The 22,742-nt window shown below is 46.4% G+C and overlaps 1 protein-coding gene across 1 annotated transcript; it reads right to left on the reverse strand.

Annotated features, from left to right (window-relative positions):
• Positions 1–4,415: 4,415 nt before the first annotated feature.
• Positions 4,416–15,888, reverse strand: LOC144115454 (uncharacterized). The gene is made up of 4 exons (XM_077649854.1): positions 15,705–15,888; positions 10,913–11,297; positions 9,317–9,445; positions 4,416–6,085 (listed from the first exon to the last, which is right to left on the reverse strand). Exons 1-4 carry the CDS (start codon positions 15,750–15,752, stop codon positions 5,301–5,303), a joined length of 1,347 nt encoding a protein of 448 aa, XP_077505980.1. The 5' UTR covers positions 15,753–15,888; the 3' UTR covers positions 4,416–5,300.
• Positions 15,889–22,742: the final 6,854 nt, after the last annotated feature.

Raw genomic sequence — 22,742 nt, forward strand, 5'->3', positions numbered from 1 at the left:
TAATTTTGCAGACTCGTGGAAAGCAACTCTTATGCCAAAATTCAGGGGGCACTTTGTTGACCTAAAGTGCGATGAGGGGACAGTCTTTAGCGCGGTGTTGCTGCTTGTGTCGCTGTCGTTCATTAGCGCACGCATGCACGCACGCTTAGTTGGTGGAGATACAGGTGAGCGTTTAGGCGGCATCCTTCCTGATCGGCGTTCAGGAGGCGTCTGACAAGATTGCATGGGGAGCGCTCCTCTCGAACGATGGTGGCGCCACTCAGCGACGTCACACGCATGCGCAGTAGGCTGAAGCGAAGGTGCATTAGTCTGCTTACGCAGAGGAATGAATAATAATAATAATAATTGGTTTTGGGGGAAGGAAATGACGCAGTATCTGTCTCATATATCGTTGGACACCTGAACCGCGCCGTAAGGGAAGGGATAAAGGAGGGAGTGAAAGAAGAAAGGAAGAAGAGGTGCCGTAGTGGAGGGCTCCGGAATAATTTCGACCACCTGGGGATCTTTAACGTGCACTGACATCGCACAGCACACGGGCGCCTTAGCGTTTTTCCTCCATAAAAACGCAGCCGCCGCGGTCGGGTTCGAACCCGGGAACTCCGGCTCAGTAGCCGAGCGCCCTAACCACTGAGCCACCGCGGCGGGTGCAGAGGAATGCGAAAGCATGTGTTTTGAGGAAAGGAAAGGATGCAGTCGCTCTCAGATCTCGACATCTCGGTGGACATCTCAACCGCGCCTTAAAGCTTGCAACTGAAGGTGTATTTGTCATTGGTTCGAACCACTGTCGAAAGCTAGCCTCCAACTTGACTAAAACATGTAAGCTATATGCAAAGAGAAATCCTAAGACACCACTGAAGATTTTGGTTGCTCAAGATTTTGGTGAATGTATTCGGGAATACTGCCACCCCATTGAGGTCAACCAGTGACGACATCGCTGAGATTTCATGTGCACTTCCGATGTCTGTTGCTCAAGCCAACGTCGGCGCTTCGGCGCACGCGGTTTTGGCCGCGCCTTTCTTTCCACCATTCAACTTATGATAAGGATTTTGTTCTTATCGAGTTAATTTAGTCACCGGTATGACATGACTTGAGACCGGAGATGACCTGAGACCACCGGACGAGGTCACGGCAGCACGGCTGCAAGTATGAGCCATTAAAGGCTTTCGCTTTAATATCGTCGTCACAGCAACCACGCCAGTGAAACATCCTCGTCTTACACATCGTTTCCTTTGTCTCAGCGTTACTCGACGGCAAGAGAGCAGTTCGAATGAAAAAGTCCCGTTTTGTTCCGCAACTTGAAATCCCGGAACCGTGAATGATATTTCTCTTCAAAAATCTTGCGATACATCCACTGTTCGTCAAGAAATCAGCACTACTTAAAAGGTTTCCTTCCCAGAATTGGGGCAATACGAATTCCTGGAAAAGTTGCTCCTTGCCGGTTTAGTCCCACTAGAATTCTGCACTTCTTTCTCAATCGATTCAGTCCGCTTGCAACAACGAATGAGATTGGGTGATATGCAAACGGCGAGAAGCTGCTCGCCTACTCATTGTACTTTTTTGCGGCCACTTAACCGATGCGGAACTTCGCCATTGTCCTTGCCGTGGTTATAAAGAAAAAAAACTTTCCGTTAATTTCCAGACGCTGCTTTTGCAGCAAGATTCTTACGCCTTGGTTTGAGATTTTCTTTCGAGCAAAGAGTATAAACCTATTTAAGGACACGCTCTGAACATGGCAGATTGGCAATCGCGGTTTAATTAAAAAGAATGGATGGATGAGACCGGGAAGGTGGCCAAGCCTTTCGGAGCCTTTTATTTACAGGCACATGACAATTAAGTATCGTAAGATCTCCTGCCTTCCATTATGCCACTTTTTTTTGTGTGCTTTACAAAACACTGAGCAGTTTGTAACAAAAGTCCAGTTTTTCCTGCGTTCGGGGCGAGAGAGCTAATGTATAAATTTTGTTACCTGGCGGCCCTCAGAAGAATGAGACGAGATGAACGATGGCAATGAGACGATTTAATGGCCGCTGGCTTAGCGCGAACGCTCCGTCCCGCACCACTGCCAGCTTCGTTTTCTTCGTCACAATATGTACTGAGATGGTTTCTCATGTGCTACAGAGTCGACAAATGTTTGCTTAATTTCCGCAGCAAATATCCCGCACATATGTCCATATCCGCGGAATATATATATATATATATATATATATATATATATATATATATATATATATATATATATATATATATATATATATATATATATATATATATATATATATATATATATATATATATATATATATATATATATATATATATATATATATATATATATTCCACAGTTATATCCATATCAGGTTTTCGAAAACACGGTAAACCTCGGCGCTGTGGCCCAACAAAAATTGGCTGCATCGCGCCAAAATATAATACGAGAAGCTTGCAGGCAAAGCAACCACTCCAGTCCACGTGACTCGTCGAAATAGCCGAAATTTGTTGAGCCACAGCGCCGATGGTAACCGCGTTTTCGAAATTCCAAGAACTATACGGATATTACTTACGGTGGGCTACGCGCCTCTCAATAATTAAGGAGCTAACCGTAATAGTTAAAAGTTAACTATTCAGTATTATTTAACAATCCTGCTAATTAGCACGTCTTAGTTGTATTCTGATGTACTACACCAATGGAAATAGTATGACGAAAAAAAGCTTTTCGAACTCAAAAAGACTATTTTAAAGAGTTGTGTAGTCTTAGGTGAAACACCCTGTATAAGGCGGAGGCGGCGTGGCAGCACCCTTCTTGGGACTGTTAATGCTGCATAAATTATTGACATTGGTTCTGTTTTCAATCCAACTCGAAAGATGCACGAAAAAATATAGGGGCTGTGGAGTGTGAACGTTTATAAATTAAAAGAAAATAATAAGAAACGCACTTGAAGTTTCGCACTTTGCTTCTGTGCGGGCGCTCCTTGCAATAATGGCGGCTATTTTGATATGAACTGGAATTTAGGAACATTTATTTATTCTATACGATGGCTTCTATTTCAATAAAATCTACAATCAATTCCACATTTGAGGAGGGTGTTATTCACGGAAAGTACTTTGCAAGCGGATGACCATCGCATGATATAAGAAATGATTTTCGTAACTCCTCGCGATAACTGCTCACGATAATTAGCTAACATTTCTCATGGTCTGTTAGCCACAAGCAAGAACGACCGTTGTTAGACCCTGTGTCGTACGCAACATAATGTGTCCTGCCTGAGCTGACTTTGGCATGGAGCTTCACGCGGTTAAAATTAACGCACACCACTGGGCTTCCAATGATCTCATCAGCATTCTAGAACATAGGACAAATCTGCAAACTCTTCAAAGATTACAGCAACAAATTATTAGGATGCTGCCGTGAAACGTTTGAGGTGTAGACATATATTAAATATGTAACAACTGAGAAAGTTTCTTTCGGGAATTTTAGTCACTTTGCAAGCTGGCGGCACCGATTATGCGCGCCCGTTAGGTCTGCCTGCGCGTGAAACGTATGCCCATAAAAGGAATCGTCCTACTTGCATATTAGTCATTACCTTAATTTGCAACTCTAACTGTAAAAAGTCTAAGAGAGCCAATTTTATAGCCCGCGCATAAAAACTTTCTTTAGGTTATAGGCCGAGTTTTTTTTTTCCACAGACAGCAGCTATGGTTTTCTCACAACTACAACTTAGTGCCAGTTTCACTGACCTCCCGGCATCGTTCTTAATTTCGTATTACATGACTGACACTCGTGCAAACAATGCGCGCCGCATGTCACTAGGGATACGTACGTTTCCTTGCTGCTCAGTTAAAGACGCTTCTTTCCTCTGGAGAAAACTGCAGCAAAAATTGCGAAGCAACCAATAATTTGATTGCAAAAGAAGCACAACTTTCCATGTATCGAGTTCTAATGCCTTTCATGGAATATGCTACGAATCTCCGACAAGGCTAGCAGGATTTATCTCATGCAAGTGGGTTTCGGCCCTAGTCATCATCATGGTCGTCAGTTACGATTGGTTCGTAGGCTGATCTAACTGGCTGGCGCTCAAGTGCCAGCGAATTACTTCAGCTTACGAGGCATCTCATAACGCTCTCGCCAATAATCTACAATCCTATACTGTTTTCTAAGAAAATTTTGTTAAGAACTGATGCCACCTCTTCCGTGTCTTGTCTTCAACACTTTGCGCTTTAAATTTACACAATCTCTCAGCTGTTTCTTCACGAGAAGCATTAGTTTCGGATACCTAAGAAGATACATCCACTCCGAAAGTGTTGACGTCTTTCAAAGCGCAAAAGGGCCCGGATTATTTATTCTGAAAAAAGTGCGAATATTTTAGACTTCTACTGAACTCCTTATCAATTGCGTGTTGTGCTTCTGTTATACACTCTAATGGTAGTGCAAATTGGCTGTTGCTAGCCTTTATTATTTGCAAAAACAAGTACATCCGTAAAAGTTGTCCCCTGAAAAAAGTCGAGCACAAGAGCAAAGAACAATACACCTTAGAATGAAAACCAAAACTTCAGGTTGTTCACCGCAAAGAGGATCACTGACAGATACAACGCCGCCTTCAAAACACTTACACACAGAGAGCAAAACCCATAGCTCTACACTTAATGATGGCAAAAAAAGATAGTTAATGCAGTTACAAATGTGAGCCTTATTTGCAGAAACCATTGGCACTGTTAATAAAGGAAAGTATAGCGTTATGGCAGGGTTTAACACGCTAAGAAGGGCTCGATCAACCTGTGGTTGCGAATAACAGGATATCGAAGCCTGCCATTCAGGTTGGCCACAAATAAGTATACAAAGCCACTGCTTTGGATATCGCTTCTGCACTATGAAGAGTATGACTTGACACCGGCCACGAGTCCTGCTGCCGTGGTCACGCTTGAAAGAGACGCTCGGCCTGAGCTTCATCACAGGAAGCCTCAGTCTCTTTTTAATAGTTAGGTTATCAAGAAATTTTGGTGGTAGTGGTTTTTATTAAAATAATAGCAAAAAGGAAGAAAAATATTTTTGCTCGATAAAAGTTACTGCTATTACCCTATATTAACGGTTCCACAGTGCCTAAAAAGCAAAACAGAACACAGGAAAAGGCTTCAGCTCTTCGTCGTAGTGGCTGTCAACACCAATGTTATAGTTCACCACAATAGACAGATTGTGTTACACTACGTTCTTTGCGCACTACGACAGTAGTTCTTGTGAGACGCCACATCAAACAGCTAGTGAAATGCCCCCACATTGTGACTGCAGTAGACAACACGCACAAATGGAATCACTTCCTGTCTGTGAACCCAAAGCTCGACATCTGGCCGAATGTGGACGTCCGTCCAAACACGCTTGCTGCACCGGGGTTGGGTCCCGCACCCGTCGGGCCCAGAACGCCCGCGGCTGCGTGTTCCACGGCCTTTTGGATGTTCATCAGCCCTGGATTGAAAAGCCCTGCTCCGAATGGCAACGGGAGGCTACCAGGGCCTTGAAATCCTGGATTGGCCGGAGCAAAAGGATTGCTCGGTATCGATGGCAGGCCAAAGGAACCGGCTCCTTGTTGCGGGTGCTGAGGGCCTACAACACCCCTGCGAGCTAGGTCTATGTCCTGCGGTGGCGGGTGATTGTTGAAGCCTCCCGACTGCACACCGAGCGAATTCGTCGGGGGACTTCCGATGATCAAACCCCCTTCCAGCCTTGGCCCGTTATCGTCACCGTGTACGGAAGGCCTGTTTACGCCACTGTCCGGCTGTGAGAAAGAGTTGCCCGGCGGATGACCAATGACGATTCCGCCGCGCAGTCCGCCGGGCGAGTTCGTCGGGTTCGAGGGATGCGACGGAGGTGGTTCGTTGCTTGGAGTAAGAATATTTGGTGTGGGGACCAAGTTGGGGCTGTAGCCAGAAGGTTCGTCGTCCGTGTAAGCAGAAGTGACAGGAGCAGGGTAGGCGCTGTAGCCTGGAGAGACACCCTGGTGGTTCCAGGGTACCGAGCCGCCGTTGTCGGGGCTCTGGTTGGGCATGCCACCGCGGTGCTCATTTTCGAAACCATTAGTGCCATGTGTAGGGTTTGAACCTGCGTTTGGTGTGGGAAAGAAAAAGAGAAACAATCGTTAATTTGGGCACCATATATTTTTCTTTTTTATCATGCCCATAAGGAACTATAATGATCTGCTTGGAATCCAATATAAGCCAAACTCTTACTGGTTTTGACAACTCCACTGAAGACTGAGTTTAATTCACGGATAATGACGCATCTACAAGCGCACATCTATGGCGAAGTAACCCTTATTTTCAATTTATTTAGCAAGCCCAATTGTATATCCTGATACGTAGTTATCATGGGTCAGTTCAACTGTCCGAGCGAACCCGAACCGCCAGTATAAAGATGACAGAGCGCCATATTTGTCTCAAGCTGCCTTCAGACTGCAGTTTTCACGGAGATGAACATGGTGACGATCGTTGAAACGAGGTTGACTCGATCCAATGTGTATTCGCCTTCGTCCACTGGCTGTGCGCCGTGATAACAAAAATGAATTTTCGTTGTGCCTTATTTCGTCCGCAGCAGTCAGACATAGCAATAAAAATTAGGGAGACAATAAGCTCCGTCTTTAGGGTGTGACGTGACAGCCGTTAGTGGTTATTTGCTACTTTCTTTCTTTATTATTATGTATTTTAATTACACGCAAAATTAGCATTCATCAGCAGCCATATTAGACCACGTGACACTCTTCACGACATAGGTCCTCCATTTAACAAAGTCGAACGAACGCGCCTCAACCTCGGGGTGACGTGTCTGACGCACACAATAACGGTCATTGGTTCGATTCCAAACAACCCCAATTTTCTTTACAGCGAATTTAATTTACTTTACATCTTTATACGTTATAATGACATATCAGTCACGCTACAATCTCATATTCACAATTGAACTGCAATTTTAATTGTTTTATTCCAAAGCTCAATGTGTGACAACGCAACACCCTCCACCAATCCTGAATTAGTGCGTAACGGGCACGGCTTTTCCTCCTAACGTCTCTTTAATGCTGTCGCATTAAAATAGTCGCTTTAAGGACTGGATACAGACCCTTCTATTTTTAGGCAGGAGAGATAAGAAGGAGCATCGGAGGCAATGGAGCCACCTACGCAGTTTCCTCAAAGTGTACCCGTCACAGTAACTTTGAGAAATGCGTTTTGCATTGGACATAACCCAAGTCAGCGCTAAAATCTATGGGGAGCATGTATGAACAATTAATGTATTAATTGCTTCAAGACCTATTTAGAAAACAATAATTAGTGGCACTACACCACCAGCGTAACAAGTAAGCGCTCAATCATTTACCTAGCGCGCTTACTCAATTCGGTTGTTGATGCCGAGGTACTGGGATGAAATCCCGGCCGTGGCAGCCGCATTTCTTTGGGCGCTTAATGCAAAAGCGTGCGATCAACGGACGCAAACGAACTGCCGGTGGTCGAAATGGATTCGGAGACCCCCAACTTTCTCAAAGCACACACGCAGCATCGAGAAGTGAACCTAACCCCCCCCCCCCCTTACCATACCACACTATACCATCTGATACCAGTACTGAACAATATCAGCCGGCTGGAGTCATCGGCTTGGTACAGCTACAGACGACGCAGTGGCATTGTGATAGAAATGCAGCCTATAAAGCCCGCGATTTAAAACCAAAGGATCTGGCTAGCTTTGAGCCATGGTGCACCCAAGACGGACAAAGCTAGAATTGAAGGCCTGGAAGTGCTCGACACAGAGAAAGAAGTCTGGTGCCTCAAACAGGCCACTTCGTCTGATCAGAGCGAGCTCTCATCGTCCGGAGTTACACATTTCGGTGGTAGGTGATTCCCGCTCTAAGCAGTTCTGCAGAGGCTGCAGCAAGTACCAGGATATACCAGATAAACTGCCACGTCCTTTGCGCTTCTCCGCGGTGTAGAAGTGCTAGAAAATCCTGCAGCCCATCTCTCTCCACCTCATGAGATCCCCGTCTGGGATGTCTGTGTGGACGAGGTTCGCTGAATCCCGTGACCAAATATAGCGCGTTCCAGAGGCCTACTCAACGGCGCACAAAGATAACACTATCAGTGGACGGCAGGTGAATGCTAGAGTGTTCCGTTACAGCGTACCATGTTCATGCCGGCACCTTTTTACTACAGGTGCCGCTGTAAAGGAACGCCACGCTGCGTGAAGCCGGTGTAGTGTGATCATCATCATCATCACCATCATGCATCATCATCATCATCATCATCATCATCATCAGACTGACTACGCCCGCTGCAGGACAAAGGCATCTCCCATATCGCTCCAATTAACAATGTCCTGTGCCACCTGCGGCCACCCTATTTCCGCAAACTTCTTAATCTCATTCGCCCATTTAACTTTGTCGCCTTCTGCAACGCTTCAGTTAACTTGGAAGCCAGTCTGTTTCCCTTAAGGACCAGCAGTTATCTTGCCTTCGCATTGCATGCCCTGCCCATGCCCCTTTATTCCTCGTGATTTTGACTAGGAAGTCATTAATGGGTTTTTTATCCCTCACCCACTCTGCCCGCTTCCAATTCTTAACGTTACGCCTATCATTTTTCTTTGTCTCTAGCTGAGCTGTCCTTAATTTAAGTTGAACACTCTTCGTTAGCCTACACTTTTCTGCCCCATATAGGTGACTACCGGTAAGATACAGCTCTTAAATACTTTTCTCTGGCGGGATATTGGCAAACTGCCATTCATTATCTGAGAGAACCTGCCATATGGGCTCCACCCAATTCTTAACCAGTCACCTGGCTAGTGTGATCGGGTGACAGCAAATTCTGCTCCATCCTGGGGCAGCCGACGGTGCAAATGAATTTTGCCTTTCAAGAATACGACCTTTGCAATTATTTCTCGTTTGTTCTACAATTGTAATTACATTCCGCGCCCGGTATATTCAGAAGGCCCTCAAGAATCCGGGGCTTGCAGAGAAATAAAAGAAAAAGATGTAAGGAACGTATACATTGTAATTGCTTATGTGCAATTTGTGCCGTAATTCTTACACTGATGAAGAACAGGAGGAAGCAGTCTGCTGATAACTGGGGACGTTATAATGCTACCAAGTAGAGCAGTCGTTGCACGCTGGATAAAAGACATACGAACAAACGTTTCGGTTCAAGTGATTGCATTTCAAATTGTCAGTTACAAAGTAAAGACCCTCTTCTCAGAAAACAGCATGGTCAAAGTGAAAAGCGTGACTTTCGCTGACTGATGCCGAAAAAAAAATGGTTTCCTAGGGCAAACAATCGACATATAAGGCTCATTAAATACCTTGCGAGGCTTGACCATAGTCTCCTGGCCGCGGTCTGTTAAAGGATGAACCCCCGGTGGGAGGGCTACTGCTCGGCTGGTTTCCAGAAGAGAAACTCGGCCGTGAGTTCCCGGAACCCGCACTTGAGCCTGAATGAAGAGAAGAATGCGTGAGTCAAAGCAGAACTTTTCTGGAACACGTGAAATAATTTCAAACACGTTGTCAAAGGCGGGCATGACATTCTAAGCTCAAAGACTGGTATGAAGAACGCGAGCCAAAAGACTGTCTCTCAACGTAACTATACATGTAAGATGCATCTTCTCATTACGGCTGCATAGTGCTGTGAAATGTGTCCTCAATACGCCAGGTAATGAGAGCCGGCCTTTCCTGATAGATTTACACACACGCCCTCATATTCCTCATTAATCGCAATATGTTAGGGGGGTTTCAGTTTGGTCTGTGCATCGCAGGGAGGAAATCCATCGTGCCATTTCGGTGCATCAGTTTTTCCCCATGTTTTAGTTCAGCTTAGCGATGAAGCTGAACAAGAACAATTTTGTTTATTTTGTTGCTGTGCTCAGCGATGAAAAGCAATATATTGGCATGGTTTTGTGAAAACAGCCTAAGCACTGCCGCGTCGCCCATCTTGGAGGCCATGTATGAGCATTACCAACGCCGCCACACAAATGGACGACGCCGGGTGAACTGAACCCGCCATCCCGCTCAGACCGATTACGGCAGCATGCTGCGCGGCATCGGAGTGGACCCAGTTTTTAAAATTGTCATCGAAGAAAAATTACGGTGTCTGTAACTCGAACTTTGTGCAAAAATTTTATTATTGGAAAACTATTCGAGAACTTTCAAGCATATCCGATTCGTTTCGAATAATTTTGACCGTGCAGTATTTGATTCGTTCACCGAATAGAATAGGAGGATATTAGGTTCCCTTTCCGAAATTTTCGAATAATTGCAAACCCCCTACTAGTTTGTAGTTTCTGTGACTCTGCTAGATGTTATTACCATAAGGTGTAACACGACTTCGGAGCCCAGCTATCATCCTGTTTATAAAGTTCTAACTAGCTTTAAGGTCCAGCGCTTTAGTGGCTCCTCAGCAAGCAGAACCAAGAATTAAAAATATTCAGCATCGCTGAAATCTGCGCCATGACTTTTTCTTAAAATACTTCAATAGAAGCACTAATCCTGAAAAGTTATACCCACTGATAACATCCAACGTTTTCTATTACGAAGAGGCAAAACCTTTGGAACCTTTCTGCAGTCAAGCAATTAAAATTTATTAAATGAATAGTATTGCTCCATAAAAATTACTTCACTAATTTCATAACTAAAAATTAAATATGCTAGGCCTGCCTCTACATCTTTCGTTACTCAAGTCTTTCACGCCGCGAGAACCCATCATTTTCTTCTCATTGGCTTCTACCTGCTTCTTAAACAACTACAAGGCCGACCTCCATCCATGATTCCCAACTAAACGCGCGAGAAAGCCGAACCAAGCGCCACACAACGCAGACGACCTTTCCTCGTCCCTAATTGCCGCGAAAGTTGCAAGGAGTCGTACGAGCCATGCAAGTGAGTATGACGGCTGCATCGATTCCTACCAGACAAGGAAGGTTTCCAGCTGCTCGAGTCCAGTTTGAGTCTGTCACCCGGGTGCGGCCTGCCGGCTGCAGACGGTCTCTGGGCTCCGCTTCCTGGAGCCGCGGAAGAGGCGCTGTTGCCCCTCGGCTTCTGCGCACCTGCGCCAGAGGACCCGGATCCACCCGACGTTTTGGATGTGGCCGCTCCTCCGTGCTCCCGCTTGCGGAGCACAGAGACTGGCTTGCCACCCACGATGCGCCCTTCGATGAACTCGCCGTCCTCGTCGGTGGTCGTCTCGATCTCAGAATCCAGCAGCTCTAACTTTGGCTCTTCTGGCGTCTGCCGTGGCGTGGCGGCGGCGGACGCGACTGCCAGGGCCAGCAGCAAGCTAACACAAACGCAGACCTGCATTCAGGAGCCACCAGGGGTCATTCGTCAGATGGCCTGCAAGACCTCCCGAGCAATGCGTGCAATTGCAGCTCGCCCGTGTTTGTTTTGTGTTGTCGAAAGGAAAACACAGTAGCAGCAGTCTGCCCAGCGTGTCCCTTCTCGCGCATTCGGTGAACCCCTGAATGCCATCTACAGTGGGAGCAATCTACTGTCACCGGTGTCTGCTGTCTTCAATACATTCGGCAGCGATAGACATTTCACGAATGGCTGAAGCGAGTACGTGTGAGTCATATGTGGAGAAATCTACACTGCTCGGAAACAGGACATATATTAAGTACACCGAAACACGTTCAGAAGAGTGAAAATTTACCGGACATTTACACCTGTGGCAATGCGAATAGCAGCGACAGCTAGGGTTGTGCGGAATTCCAACATCAGTCGGGGCGTTTAGTAGCCCTGGGAAGGGGTGAGGGGCGTTGCTCTTATGCTGCTACGCTCGGGTTAGTGCCCCTGGCAAGCTCTAGTCATTGCTGAGCTCGTTCGAGAAGCCGGAAGCAGCAATCCGCCATACGATGGAGAAGGGGGGGGGGGGGGGGGGGGAGCTCTTATGACCGGGCCCGCGGAATACGCCGGACAGGCGCAGCGAGAAAGGAAGGGTGGTGTGGAGGGACAGTGCAGTGCCCGTGGGGGGAGGAGATGGGGCTTAATGGAGTACTTGGGGGGGGGGGGGGGGGGGGGGATGCGGCGTGCGTGGAAAACGGCCACGACGACTCCGGCGCCATCAGGTCGCCGAAGTTTCGCCGAATGACGCTCATACAGATGCCGGCGGGAAAGATTTCATAGCGTTTCGACCGGAGGTCGACCGGAGTCACAGTAAAGCCTCCTGATTGTTTTTCTCTTTTATGGTGTGTTAATAAATTTTACGAGCATGAATTTCCCCGCTCATGGATATTTTTTTAGACATTTTCAATATTTATGTCACATATATTAGGTCGTACAAGAGGAACACCGTAAAGCGATGACAAGAAGGCAGAATAACCGCAGATCTCAGCGTCGTTGTCTTCGCTTGACGTTGCGGCTTTATTACTAGAGTAATATCGATAGCCCTGCAACAGGTACGCCTCAGTTATGTAGAACTTTCCTCCGCAAGTCTTGGTGGCAGTAAAAGATGATGACAAGCAATCTTTCGTGGTCATCTTTTTGGTGCAAAATATATATTACTACTGAACACGGCATTTCATCTATTTCATCTATCTACATCAGTCGTGCTCGCATCTTCATGATGCGTGCACCACTACAGCATACAGAGAGCAATATTTGCATATCAAATCCCTGCCTAATTTTACCTCAGCCCCGTAGAAAATGTCTGTAAGTGTCTGCAAGCTTTTGCGCTGTGTTAGGCGTTACAAGTTAACTTGTTCAAGTCTACTACGATCCAGAGATCTTTTATACATCATTTTAGGTAGCTTTTGTCTTCGTTGAATTGCTGCTTCATGACCATGCAGAGGTACACAGTCCCATAGTTCTTGAGCATTACGACACAATGATGTCTTTAGGAAACACTCATTTTCACCAAGGACTCTTGCTGTTAACTTCTTTGAGAGAGAAGAGCAGTTTTCTTTACAACGTACGTAGATCTGACCCGACTAGATGTAATTACGTAACCGTTTAGGGTTTCTCTCTCTTTTTTTTTTAGTTCGGGCCGCGCCACTAACGCAGCGATCATCCTCGGGCATGATGTTCCGCACCATGGCGGTTAAACTAAGCGTCGTTTCGTGATTTTTTTTTTTGCAGTCTCGTACCTTCATTTCAGCACGTGGAGCACGTGGTCCCCCAAGTAAAATCCACGGCCACGTTGTGCGCAGCGATTCGTCCGCGCTTTCGCACATGTGACTCCTCTGTACCGCCGCGCGTGTTCTTCGCAGAACGACGTCCAATTATCGCTTCCGGCGCAGCTTTCGCCATTTCAGTCGGCGGCGATGGCGGCGCGAGTTTATCACGACTTGTCCGCTCCGCTTCGCTGGTTGCGCGTGCACGCCCGCCAGCCTGCGTTCACGCCCAGTGAAATAAAGCAGTATAAAGCGAACGTAGAGCTGCACCGGCGAATGGTGCAGCGCGGCTCCACGGTCACGCATTACGTACGCGAGGGCTCGCACGACGTACCCTCGCAACGGCGCGAAAAGCGCCCAGTTTTTGTTTACGCAGAGAACGACCTAGAAGCCGCGGCTGGAGCGCGCTCAAGGCTGGCCAAGCGCGAAGCGCCGTAGACAAACGCGTCCGGCTAAGGGCTTCTCTCCGAAACGCGGGTGGCGTCGTATTTCCTTCATACTTTTACACTTCTCAGTGCACTTTTCGGAACCACCACAAGGAACATTTCACTACAGTACAGATGGTTAGTTGGGACACGCCCTTCGCCACTAGGACTAGCATTTCGAAGATGCTACTCGCAGTGGCAGGTGCCGATTCATACAAAACTAAAATATGGCACTTGCCCTATTCAGATAATTGCTAAGTTTCGCATCGGGCTTACATGGGAGATATATGCGTGCCTTGGACGTGACATGGCTCGCTCGGCCGTTGAGCTCCACTCTACTCCGTAATATTATTTTTTTTAATTCTAGCTGGATATTCAAGGTTCTCAAAAGTGCCCGAAAACAAACCAGCACCTTCTCTTAGTCCTTGTGCAACTTTAGTGCATGCTAGCCACCTTGTTTGTACCGTAAAGTGTCCAAAATCTCTCACCACCTCTAATAGTAGTTTAGCACTGCTGCTTTTCCCTCGCATAGACGCGTTCCGAAATCAACATTTTTGCTGATATGTGATCGCTTCAGATATCTGAGCATTTCTAAACAACTCTTGGAATAATGTAAAACGCCACTAAGATTCCGATCAAGTCACAGAATGACATTTCTTTCTGAGACATATAGTAGACCAAAATATGACACTTGGATCATTCTCAAATAAAGCGTAAACCCACATTTATCTGACATATTTCGAAATCGGAAATAATGGATGCTATACCGAAATAAAATAGAAACTAAGCAAGCCTGCTGGGAATATGCCTCAAAATACCAAATGCGTTGGCAGCATCGTCACATTTGCAAAATCATTTAATTTGTAGCAGATCGCGTATAGAGCGAGCAGTTACAGCTAATGGAGGGCTTAGAAAGGTTGACAGCTAGGACGACATGAGAAATTGTATTGATAATAATCCCTATGTTAACATGTGAAAAGCTTTTAAAAGCATCTACAGGCCAAACATTCTTGATGCAGCATTAAAGTTGAAAAACGTCTTCTTTCTGCAAGTGAAGAAAAAGGGATTGAATAGAAGGCGGTCTTGGTTGAATAACACTTCCGATTAGAGGTAAAATTTTGCAAGGCGAAGTAAAAGAAGTGGGTTGTCTTATGCAAAATCTATTAGAAACGTTTATTTTGTGAAAACATCCCTAAATTTAACAGTACGGAATGTGTTTTTGGTCGTTCTGATTCTTGTACACTGCCGTTTTATCAGGTTAGAGTGCCGCAAATGCAGAGCAGTTGTAAATGCGCAGTAAGCAATTTTAGACGAAAACGTTTTGCAGAGCTTAGTATACGTAGAACACTTAGTCCTAACTTACTCGCATGTTTACGACAGGGCACACTACTTTCGTTCCATAATAATATCGAAATCAAACAAACTCAGGCGTTAGGCAAAAAATTGTTGTATATTATACCGTCCTAAAAGCCATTACTTCCCTGATCCCATGGGGCCTTCTCCCATTTACTTTGAGTAAAAACTCTCTAGTTCAGTTGCCATTATAACGTTTCTTTAGGCGTAAATCGGTGGCTTCATCTGGGAGATTTCCTCCGCGGAAATATTCACGGTGCTGTTCGCAAACGCAACACAACGCTGCTAACTAGCTGACTGCATTTCAGTGAGTGAAATAAAAGTGGGCTTTCAAAATAGTGCTAATTTTCTAAAAAAAAAGGTCGATAATCATGGTAGTAGCCTACAGGGAGCAGCGAGAACGCAGTCCAGTTATTCAGGTCCAGTCATATAACCACGAGTTTGATTGTCGAGGGGAACATTGAATGCGAAGCATCTGTCGATCGAACTATCGCAACAAAACTCGTCTACCCTCGCCATGCTGCTTAACGGAATAAAATTGTTTCTCTTTTTTATGAAATCACTAATTCTCTTTGTTCAGAACTGTTCAGGTTCGGAGGCCAAGCAGCAAGAAGCGCGAACACGCAAGCCAGCATGCTGCCAGCCGAGCCCAGATCGCCGCGGAAATCCTCCAAGGACGTGCAGAGGTTACAACGTCCGTTTCCTGGCGCGCACGGATGTCAGTAAAGAGCGCGAGATCAGACAGGACACCACGGGCCGAGCCAAGGCACGCGCTGTGGGCGAAAAAGAGAGAAAGAAAAACTCGCGAGCCTCACCATGGGTCGTTTGCGTCGGAGACCTTCGAAGGAGTAGTTTCCAGTCATTTCTTCCCTTGTCGCCGAATGCAGCTAGGCGCAGTAGCGTTGCTTCGGCTCGCACCGAGGGGGCACAGCTAGCGGCAGATGCGGCGGCAGGCAGCGGCACGAGAGGCGGCGGCACCAGCACAGCGACGGTTCTTCCGACCTTCGCACCACATTAGCCGGAAAAATCTTCGTCCATTAGAGGCAGCACTTCCTCCTTTAAACGATTCCTTTATCTGCCTCCTCCTCGAGCGCGTCCCTTAACCGGCGAATGCGCTTCGAGACGCCAACGCCGCGTCATGCAGCGGCGCCAGGTGTCCGGCAGTCGTCGGCGGGACCGCTCGGAAGCCAGTCGGAGGGATTCCTTCTGGTTAAAACGCGAGGAATTCACCAGAGCACGCGCGCGCCGACGCCTGGTCAAGCCCCACCGGAAAGCCAGCGGCCGTCCAGGTGGGAGAGGAGGAGAGCGGCAGCTGACACAACGGGCAGCGTCGGCAACTGCGAGGTGTTTCCCCAAATCACTGCAACCGAATTGACGCTCAACTGTAGCTCGCCTCCCCGCCCCACGGGCACCGGGCGCGTCCGCGTGCGTCTCCTGCACTTGCTCCCGTTTCAGCATAAACCGGATGCTCTCCTCCTGGGTCACGGAGCGCGCGCGACGCACCGTTTCTGTCCTGTCTGTCCCCTGCCGACGCTTCTCCTCTCACTGGTCGCTGCGCTGCCGCATCGGCGGCGGTGCACGTGACAGCGCTGCCTTCCTCTGGGGTGGGCCTGTTGCGCAACACAGACGCCGTGAGGAGCAGACGCGCTGCCTGTCAATCTGGCGGCGAAGTTTCGGACCCTCCGAATGCCAGGCACGGGCATATACACTCGGCTGCTTTCCGGCCAGCACGACGGCTGAAGGTTTCCTCCGCAGCCTTCCTCGGCTCCTCCTGTTGCGATCTGGGTAGCTACATAGCTTTCGTCTGCGCGCTCAAATGGGTTCGACGAAAACGCAGCAGGCCGGGCACGGCCGCGCACGGTCAGGTCTCTGACGCTCAGGACGTCCCACAGCGCGGCCGGTAGACCCCTCTGACGCTCAGAGCGCCCGTGCTTGCGTCTTCGTTTCTCTGTATGTTGGCATTAAAAACAAAGGTTGCCGGCTGCTGCTTGTTACACGGGGGCGGCAGCCTTAGTTCTGTTTCACTTATTGCTTTCTTTCCTCCCTTTTCACACTCTTTCAGCAAAACGTTCCAAGCGTGGTAAATGAATCTCGGAAGCGCCGGGAAGCGACTTGTTTACTGGTCGTGCTCTTGCAGGCTTGGCGCCGGCGATGATTCTCTGCCTGTTCGTAGTGCGAATTTTTTTAATTATTATTGTTGCTATGCGCGCTCGTTTCAGACGCACCTATTCCTTCTTCTCTGTCTAGACATTATAAACGCATGCTTTGTTTCCGCAGACCAGGCAGGAACCTCTGGGAAGATGGCGTCCGTGGTTGAGGCCCAAAAGCTTGCAAAAGGTGTTTTACTGGAAATTACTGGAGATAGGCGACAGTAGAATATTCCAAGCCGCTATGAGCGTCGTTTGTGTTGTTGTGTAATAACATCTTCAAATTACATTTCCTATCAATTTGAATGCAATCACGAATGTCTCGCTCACAGATGTCTCGTGGGGACCACACGGGCACAGCCAATTTTGGACGGAGAGTGCACCAGCTGGTTATTAGATGGAGAGATAAATCGCCTTGTTACCAGCCCGGTACGGTATGTGCACTTGCCACGAATCGTTGTTCTGGTCATTTGCTTGCGGTTGGTTCAGTTGTGCTGGTAGTACGGTTCTTGAACCAGGTAGGCTACGTGAGTGTTATCTTGCAGGCAATTTAAGTACGCAATGTGACACAAAATTTTTCGTGCAACTATGTGAGCGATATATTAAGCGCCACATTGCATTGTATCGGCAGACTGCACTGGATGTAGAGATTACCTTGTGATAACGTCTTGCCTTTATGTTTTTTTTTTCGAAAAACACAGCAACGCGCCTCCACTTCGAACAGTTGCAGCTAGCAGTAATCTTGATGCAACTACTGCAAAGTACAAAGTGTACGTGACTCAGTGCACGCAACTTTGTCCACGCCTCCTGCGCGGACAGCCACGCGCGAAAGCTGTGGAAAAACACCGCTCAGGAAAAACACTCCAGTAGTCCTGGCCCGGCCAGCGACAGGAAATGAGAAACCGAAGCTCAGTCACAAATACAAATTTTCAGCGCCTCTCACTGTGCTTTCGTTGTTTGTGTCCTTCACATCGGGCGGTTAAGGACCCCAGCTGTCGCATCGTGCGTCAGCGTCCGCCGTCAACTGCCGACTAGGCACGAAGGTTAGATGTATAAGTCTCCGTGACTCACGCAGATGAGCTTGTCTTTTAAGCGATTCAATGTCCGGCATGGTTTATTGTCCCAAAAAGTGATTCTTCAGTGGGGAAAGTTTAACAACGATGCATGAACGTTGCTTCCTTAATCTGTTTAAAGAGTGTTTATTTTATTCTCTCTCTCCGTGGTCTTAAAGTAGCCGATGCCTTGACAACCAACGTTATCACTGCTGTCTTCAATTTGCGGAAGGTTGAAACAAAGCGTTGTCCTTTTAACTTCAAGAACGACGCGCTTCCCGAATTCATTTCAAAGAAATTCAAGACGTCCTGAAAATAGACTCCCACTTCATTTACGAATACAACCCCTTCAATGCTTAAGCTGTTAATATAAATGCACAGTGACAACGGAATGCCTGCCCAGTGTGCTGTTATCTTTAGTAAATATTTTAGGCTCGTTTGATACAACATAAACGTTGTTTATTGCTTTTAGCTCACTTTGTAAACACTACGCATATCTGTTTTCCCCCGTAAAACATCTTACCGCTCAGGACGATACGGTCAGATGACAAACTGTTATTTAATGTCTTCTACCGAGCAGTAGCGTTTCTACATGCCACTTCTTGCTCTTGGCAGATTTTGTCAAATGAACTTCAGAGAAACTCTTCGGGCTATCCTTCATGGTCTTTCATTTCCGTGAATACCTAGCGCAAAGAAACATGCAACGCCGCTCATTTCCCAAACGTTTGCCATTTATATATACGGCGAACGTGAAAAGGTTAAGGTGCGTAATTGGCTGATGTTGTGGCCACCACATTTCCGCGGAAAGTTTACAGCATAGCCAACTCAGTTATGAGAGGCATTCGCAGTTCGCTGGACGCCGAGGTGAACCATTATAATATTCAAGATTAAAGTTCACCCAACTGCGTGATGCTAGAACTGAACGGGACTAGACGCGCTGCTCCATGAAATTGGCAAAAGTAAACTTGTGGAAACAAAACTCCAGAATTATGGCCGCTGTTGAATACGTTAAGTTATATGTCTGGAGCAAATAATTCAGCTCTTCAGGCTCAAAATGAATGTCTTGTCTTTCCACTTACATATTTGCATTTTGAACTTATGCCACTTTTTAGACTTTGAACGAAACGCCTCGTCTGCGTGCCTATTTGTAGTAGAAATATTGCGTTCGCCAACACTACCTACTTCGGATGCAGAAAGCGCTAAAGAGATCACCTCATCACTACCGATCGCAAACTTGCCCAACAAACCACTGTTTTAAGCCCATGCTCCCTTCTTTATTTTTATTTTGCACGTGCGGCTGCAATTCACAGAGCCCTGGATCAATTTGCGGGGCGCGCATAAAGCGCAATCTCCTTTAGCGGTCGGTGTTTTTGTGCATCCTCCAGTTAAATGACTTCCGTGTATGGAAATTTGGTAACTGCGAAGGACTTCATAGAGCGCTCACTCAGTGAATCGCTTCCACACAGAGGGAGCAAACAAAACATTTTTGGCGTTTCGTGAGAAGCTAGCCTGCTCGGGCTTTATTTTGCTCTTTTTGCCGCATGTACCCTGGTAGTATTATAGGTGCTTATTCCTTCTCATGAAGCAGGTTCCTCATGAGTGCTGGGAAAATACCGTATATTTTGGACTTTCAGTGGTGGTCCACCCAGAAGCCATACCAATAAGTTATATTTACGAAAGCGCCACTAAGTTCTATTCCAAAGTTGAATTGTTTTGAGCAAGAAGAAATCTAAATTCACTGAGTGATGAGCATTTCGAAGCGGTAAAACAGAGTCGAGCTCACTATACACAAAGGTAATCTTGCACCCGCAAGCACAATTTGCTTAAGCGGTGCAGTGTTCCGAATCCATAAAAGAGTGGCGATAAAAGAATTACAATGTGATTCACAACCGTTTGTCCAGCAGCTCATGCAGTTTTTTTTTCTTTGGCCTAGAATGAATAGTCCTTTTTAGTTTAAAAAGCCATTCACTGTTTCAACAAAGGTAAAGTGAATTCTTTTGAAGGACGTTACTGCGTTTCAGCTTCCATGCAAATATATTTTAAAAATTGTCAAAATTTCAGTGATCAGTTTTTGCACACCATGTTAATGTTCACTGTTTCAACAAAGGTAAAGTGAATTCTTTTGAAGGACGTTACTGCGTTTCAGCTTCCATGCAAATATATTTTAAAAATTGTCAAAATTGCAGTGATCAGTTTTTGCACACCATGTTAATGTTTGCCAATACTTGCGTCTAAATGCATTGAAATGCAGCGCGTTTCAATTAGTTTTAACCTATAATGATACATGCAAGCTAACCAACTGGAGAGTCAAAGAATAGCAAGTGCAATTCAAAGCATCCACTACAAATGAGTTTTTGCGTAGACTTGTAGCCATGTACATATATTTACTCTGTTGCCGAAAATAGAGGCGCTTGCTCTTATGGATTAATTGTCGGCAAATTTGTAGCGTCATCGCAAATCACAGCTGTTTTGAGATTGTGGCCTTTGCCATTGATAAGGCATGCAGTTTTTAATTTTGAAGCACCACTTGACAAAAACCTCTTAATTAAGTTAGCCCGGAAACTACAGAACATTACCAAGAACTTCGCAGCCTACAACTACATTTGAAATATTTGTTCACATTCCTTCTAGAGTGTTTCTGGCGCAACCTGCACCGCAGCATAATGCAACAGTCATTCTGTTCGCAAGAGAAAGAGCCGCCGCGGTGGTTCAGTGCTTATGGTGCTCGGCTGCTAACCCGAAAAACGCGTGTTTGATCCTGGCCGCGGTGGTCGCATTTCTATGGAGGCGACATTCTAGAGGCCCGTGTTCTGTGCGATGTCAGTGCACGTTTAAGAACCCCAGGTGGTTGAAATTGTCCGGAGCCCTCCACTACGGCGTCCCTCATAGTCTGAGTCGCTTTGGGACGTTAACCTCCACAAAACCAAACAAAGCAAGAGAAAGCTTAGGCATTACTGAAGATCCCTGATCATGGACAAGCAAAATGTTTGTTACTCAACATGAAACCTATGACTGAACGCAACGCGTCGCCATTTGTGTGGGTGAGTGAACTGTATGAACTTTTTTTCTATTTCTTCGCGAGATGCTACTTCTTCATGCAGTTAATCGAGTACTTCCACTTAACGGTGCAAATGTTTATTTCGTGTTCTTAGTAGGCCATTCAGTTTTGTAGTGAATCAAATATGTAAGTTGCATACACTGTTTTCATTTCCATTTCATGTGCAGTTGAAACACTTGAGAATTTAAAATATTATTGAAAGTATTTCAGTGGCTACTGCAAAACGGCAGCCAGAAACTAATCAGAGTCGCGATCCACGCTACAAATCTTTTCTGGTTTTTTTAATTATGGTGTCACCCAAATGGTTCCCTGCTTGTATGCTTGTAGGAAGTTTTAGAATACTGATAGCGGTATTGCTTTTTTGGTTCACGTGGCGAACGACCACTAGAAAAATGTGTTCACACTTGATAGTAATGATCACTCAGATTACACTGTCATGGCATCAAACTTTTTTTTGTTGCGCCATTCATACATGTTGCCGTTCTTGAAAAAGGCATGCATGAACACTTAAGTGAAATTCAAAATACTAGAGAAGGGTTAAGGCCATGGCACACTAACTTCAACGTATTGCACCGCCGCTCAACGCTCACCAGCCTCGCTGCCGCATGCAGCGATTATGCGAAGATTACAAGATTCCTGAGAAGAAATGTACATGCATTCATTTGCGGCTACATTCACTGCATTGGAGAAAACCCCGGCCGTAGGTGGATAACAACTTCTATGTGTAAACATGTGATCAGTTCTGCAAGGGGCACACCCTAATCGACTTGCAAGTGTCTGCGTCATCACGCTGTTCTTCCGGATCTAGTCATGAAAGCATGCTGGCATCGCTGCACTATGAGCGAGGAGGTAAGCATTTAAATTCTGAGAGCGTGGGAAATGAGAATGCATCACTGAACTTGGCACATGTTCACAACCGAATGGCTTTCTCTCACGGATTCGCGTGTACATATTGCGTATACGTAGGCTACCAGCTCAGGTACAAGCAAGAGCACGATTTTTATCTCACACCTTATGGCGACTTTTGCAGCTCTTGCTGAATTTTCAAGGCACATTTGAGCGCGCTAATTGAATGCCAAGTCGGAGGGGGGGGGGGATGTTAAGGGGATTGCAAGAAAATATACAGTCGGCACACGCTTTAGCGCCAAGCTCCAATACTTCTCGGTGGTCTACGTCACGTGTTCCCGGAAGGCGCGCCAGCTGGAGGCAATGCTTACTTGATGACTGATTGCCGACGGATCTTTTACGGGGGAATTACTGCTGCGGGGATTTCGGCTTTCACTTTTGATTTCTTTTCGAGCGTTCTACGTAATTGGTATCTCGGCTGGCCAGGTTCTTTTTCTCGGTTGATACTCCTCCCTTAGCTGGCATACTTTTCGGCCATGGTAGGCTGAGGGAGGAGTTCACAGGCAGGCAACAAGCGAAGACAGTTGTAAGAAGCGGCCTTTAATTTTCGGGTGGCCAGCAACAAATTTTTTGCACTCCTTTGCACTTATTTGTTTCTAACCTTCAAAACAGTTGTGATTGTCAACTTAACAGAAAATACGAGCATTTTCTTTTCGCATTTCGCAAATGGCTAGTGTGGATTATCAGTTT

Source organism: Amblyomma americanum, chromosome 1 (assembly GCF_052857255.1).
Source record: "Amblyomma americanum isolate KBUSLIRL-KWMA chromosome 1, ASM5285725v1, whole genome shotgun sequence".
NCBI lineage: Eukaryota > Metazoa > Arthropoda > Arachnida > Ixodida > Ixodidae > Amblyomma > Amblyomma americanum.

Coding starts and splice junctions, on each gene's coding strand:
- LOC144115454 (XM_077649854.1), bottom strand. CDS start 15,752: ATGACTGGAAACTACTCCTTCGAAGGTCTCCGACGCAAACGACCCATG. Junction 11,298..15,704: donor TCCGACGCAAACGACCCATG/GTGAGGCTCGCG, acceptor TCCTGAATGCAG/GTCTGCGTTTGTGTTAGCTT. Junction 9,446..10,912: donor CTGGAAACCTTCCTTGTCTG/GTAGGAATCGAT, acceptor CTCTTCATTCAG/GCTCAAGTGCGGGTTCCGGG.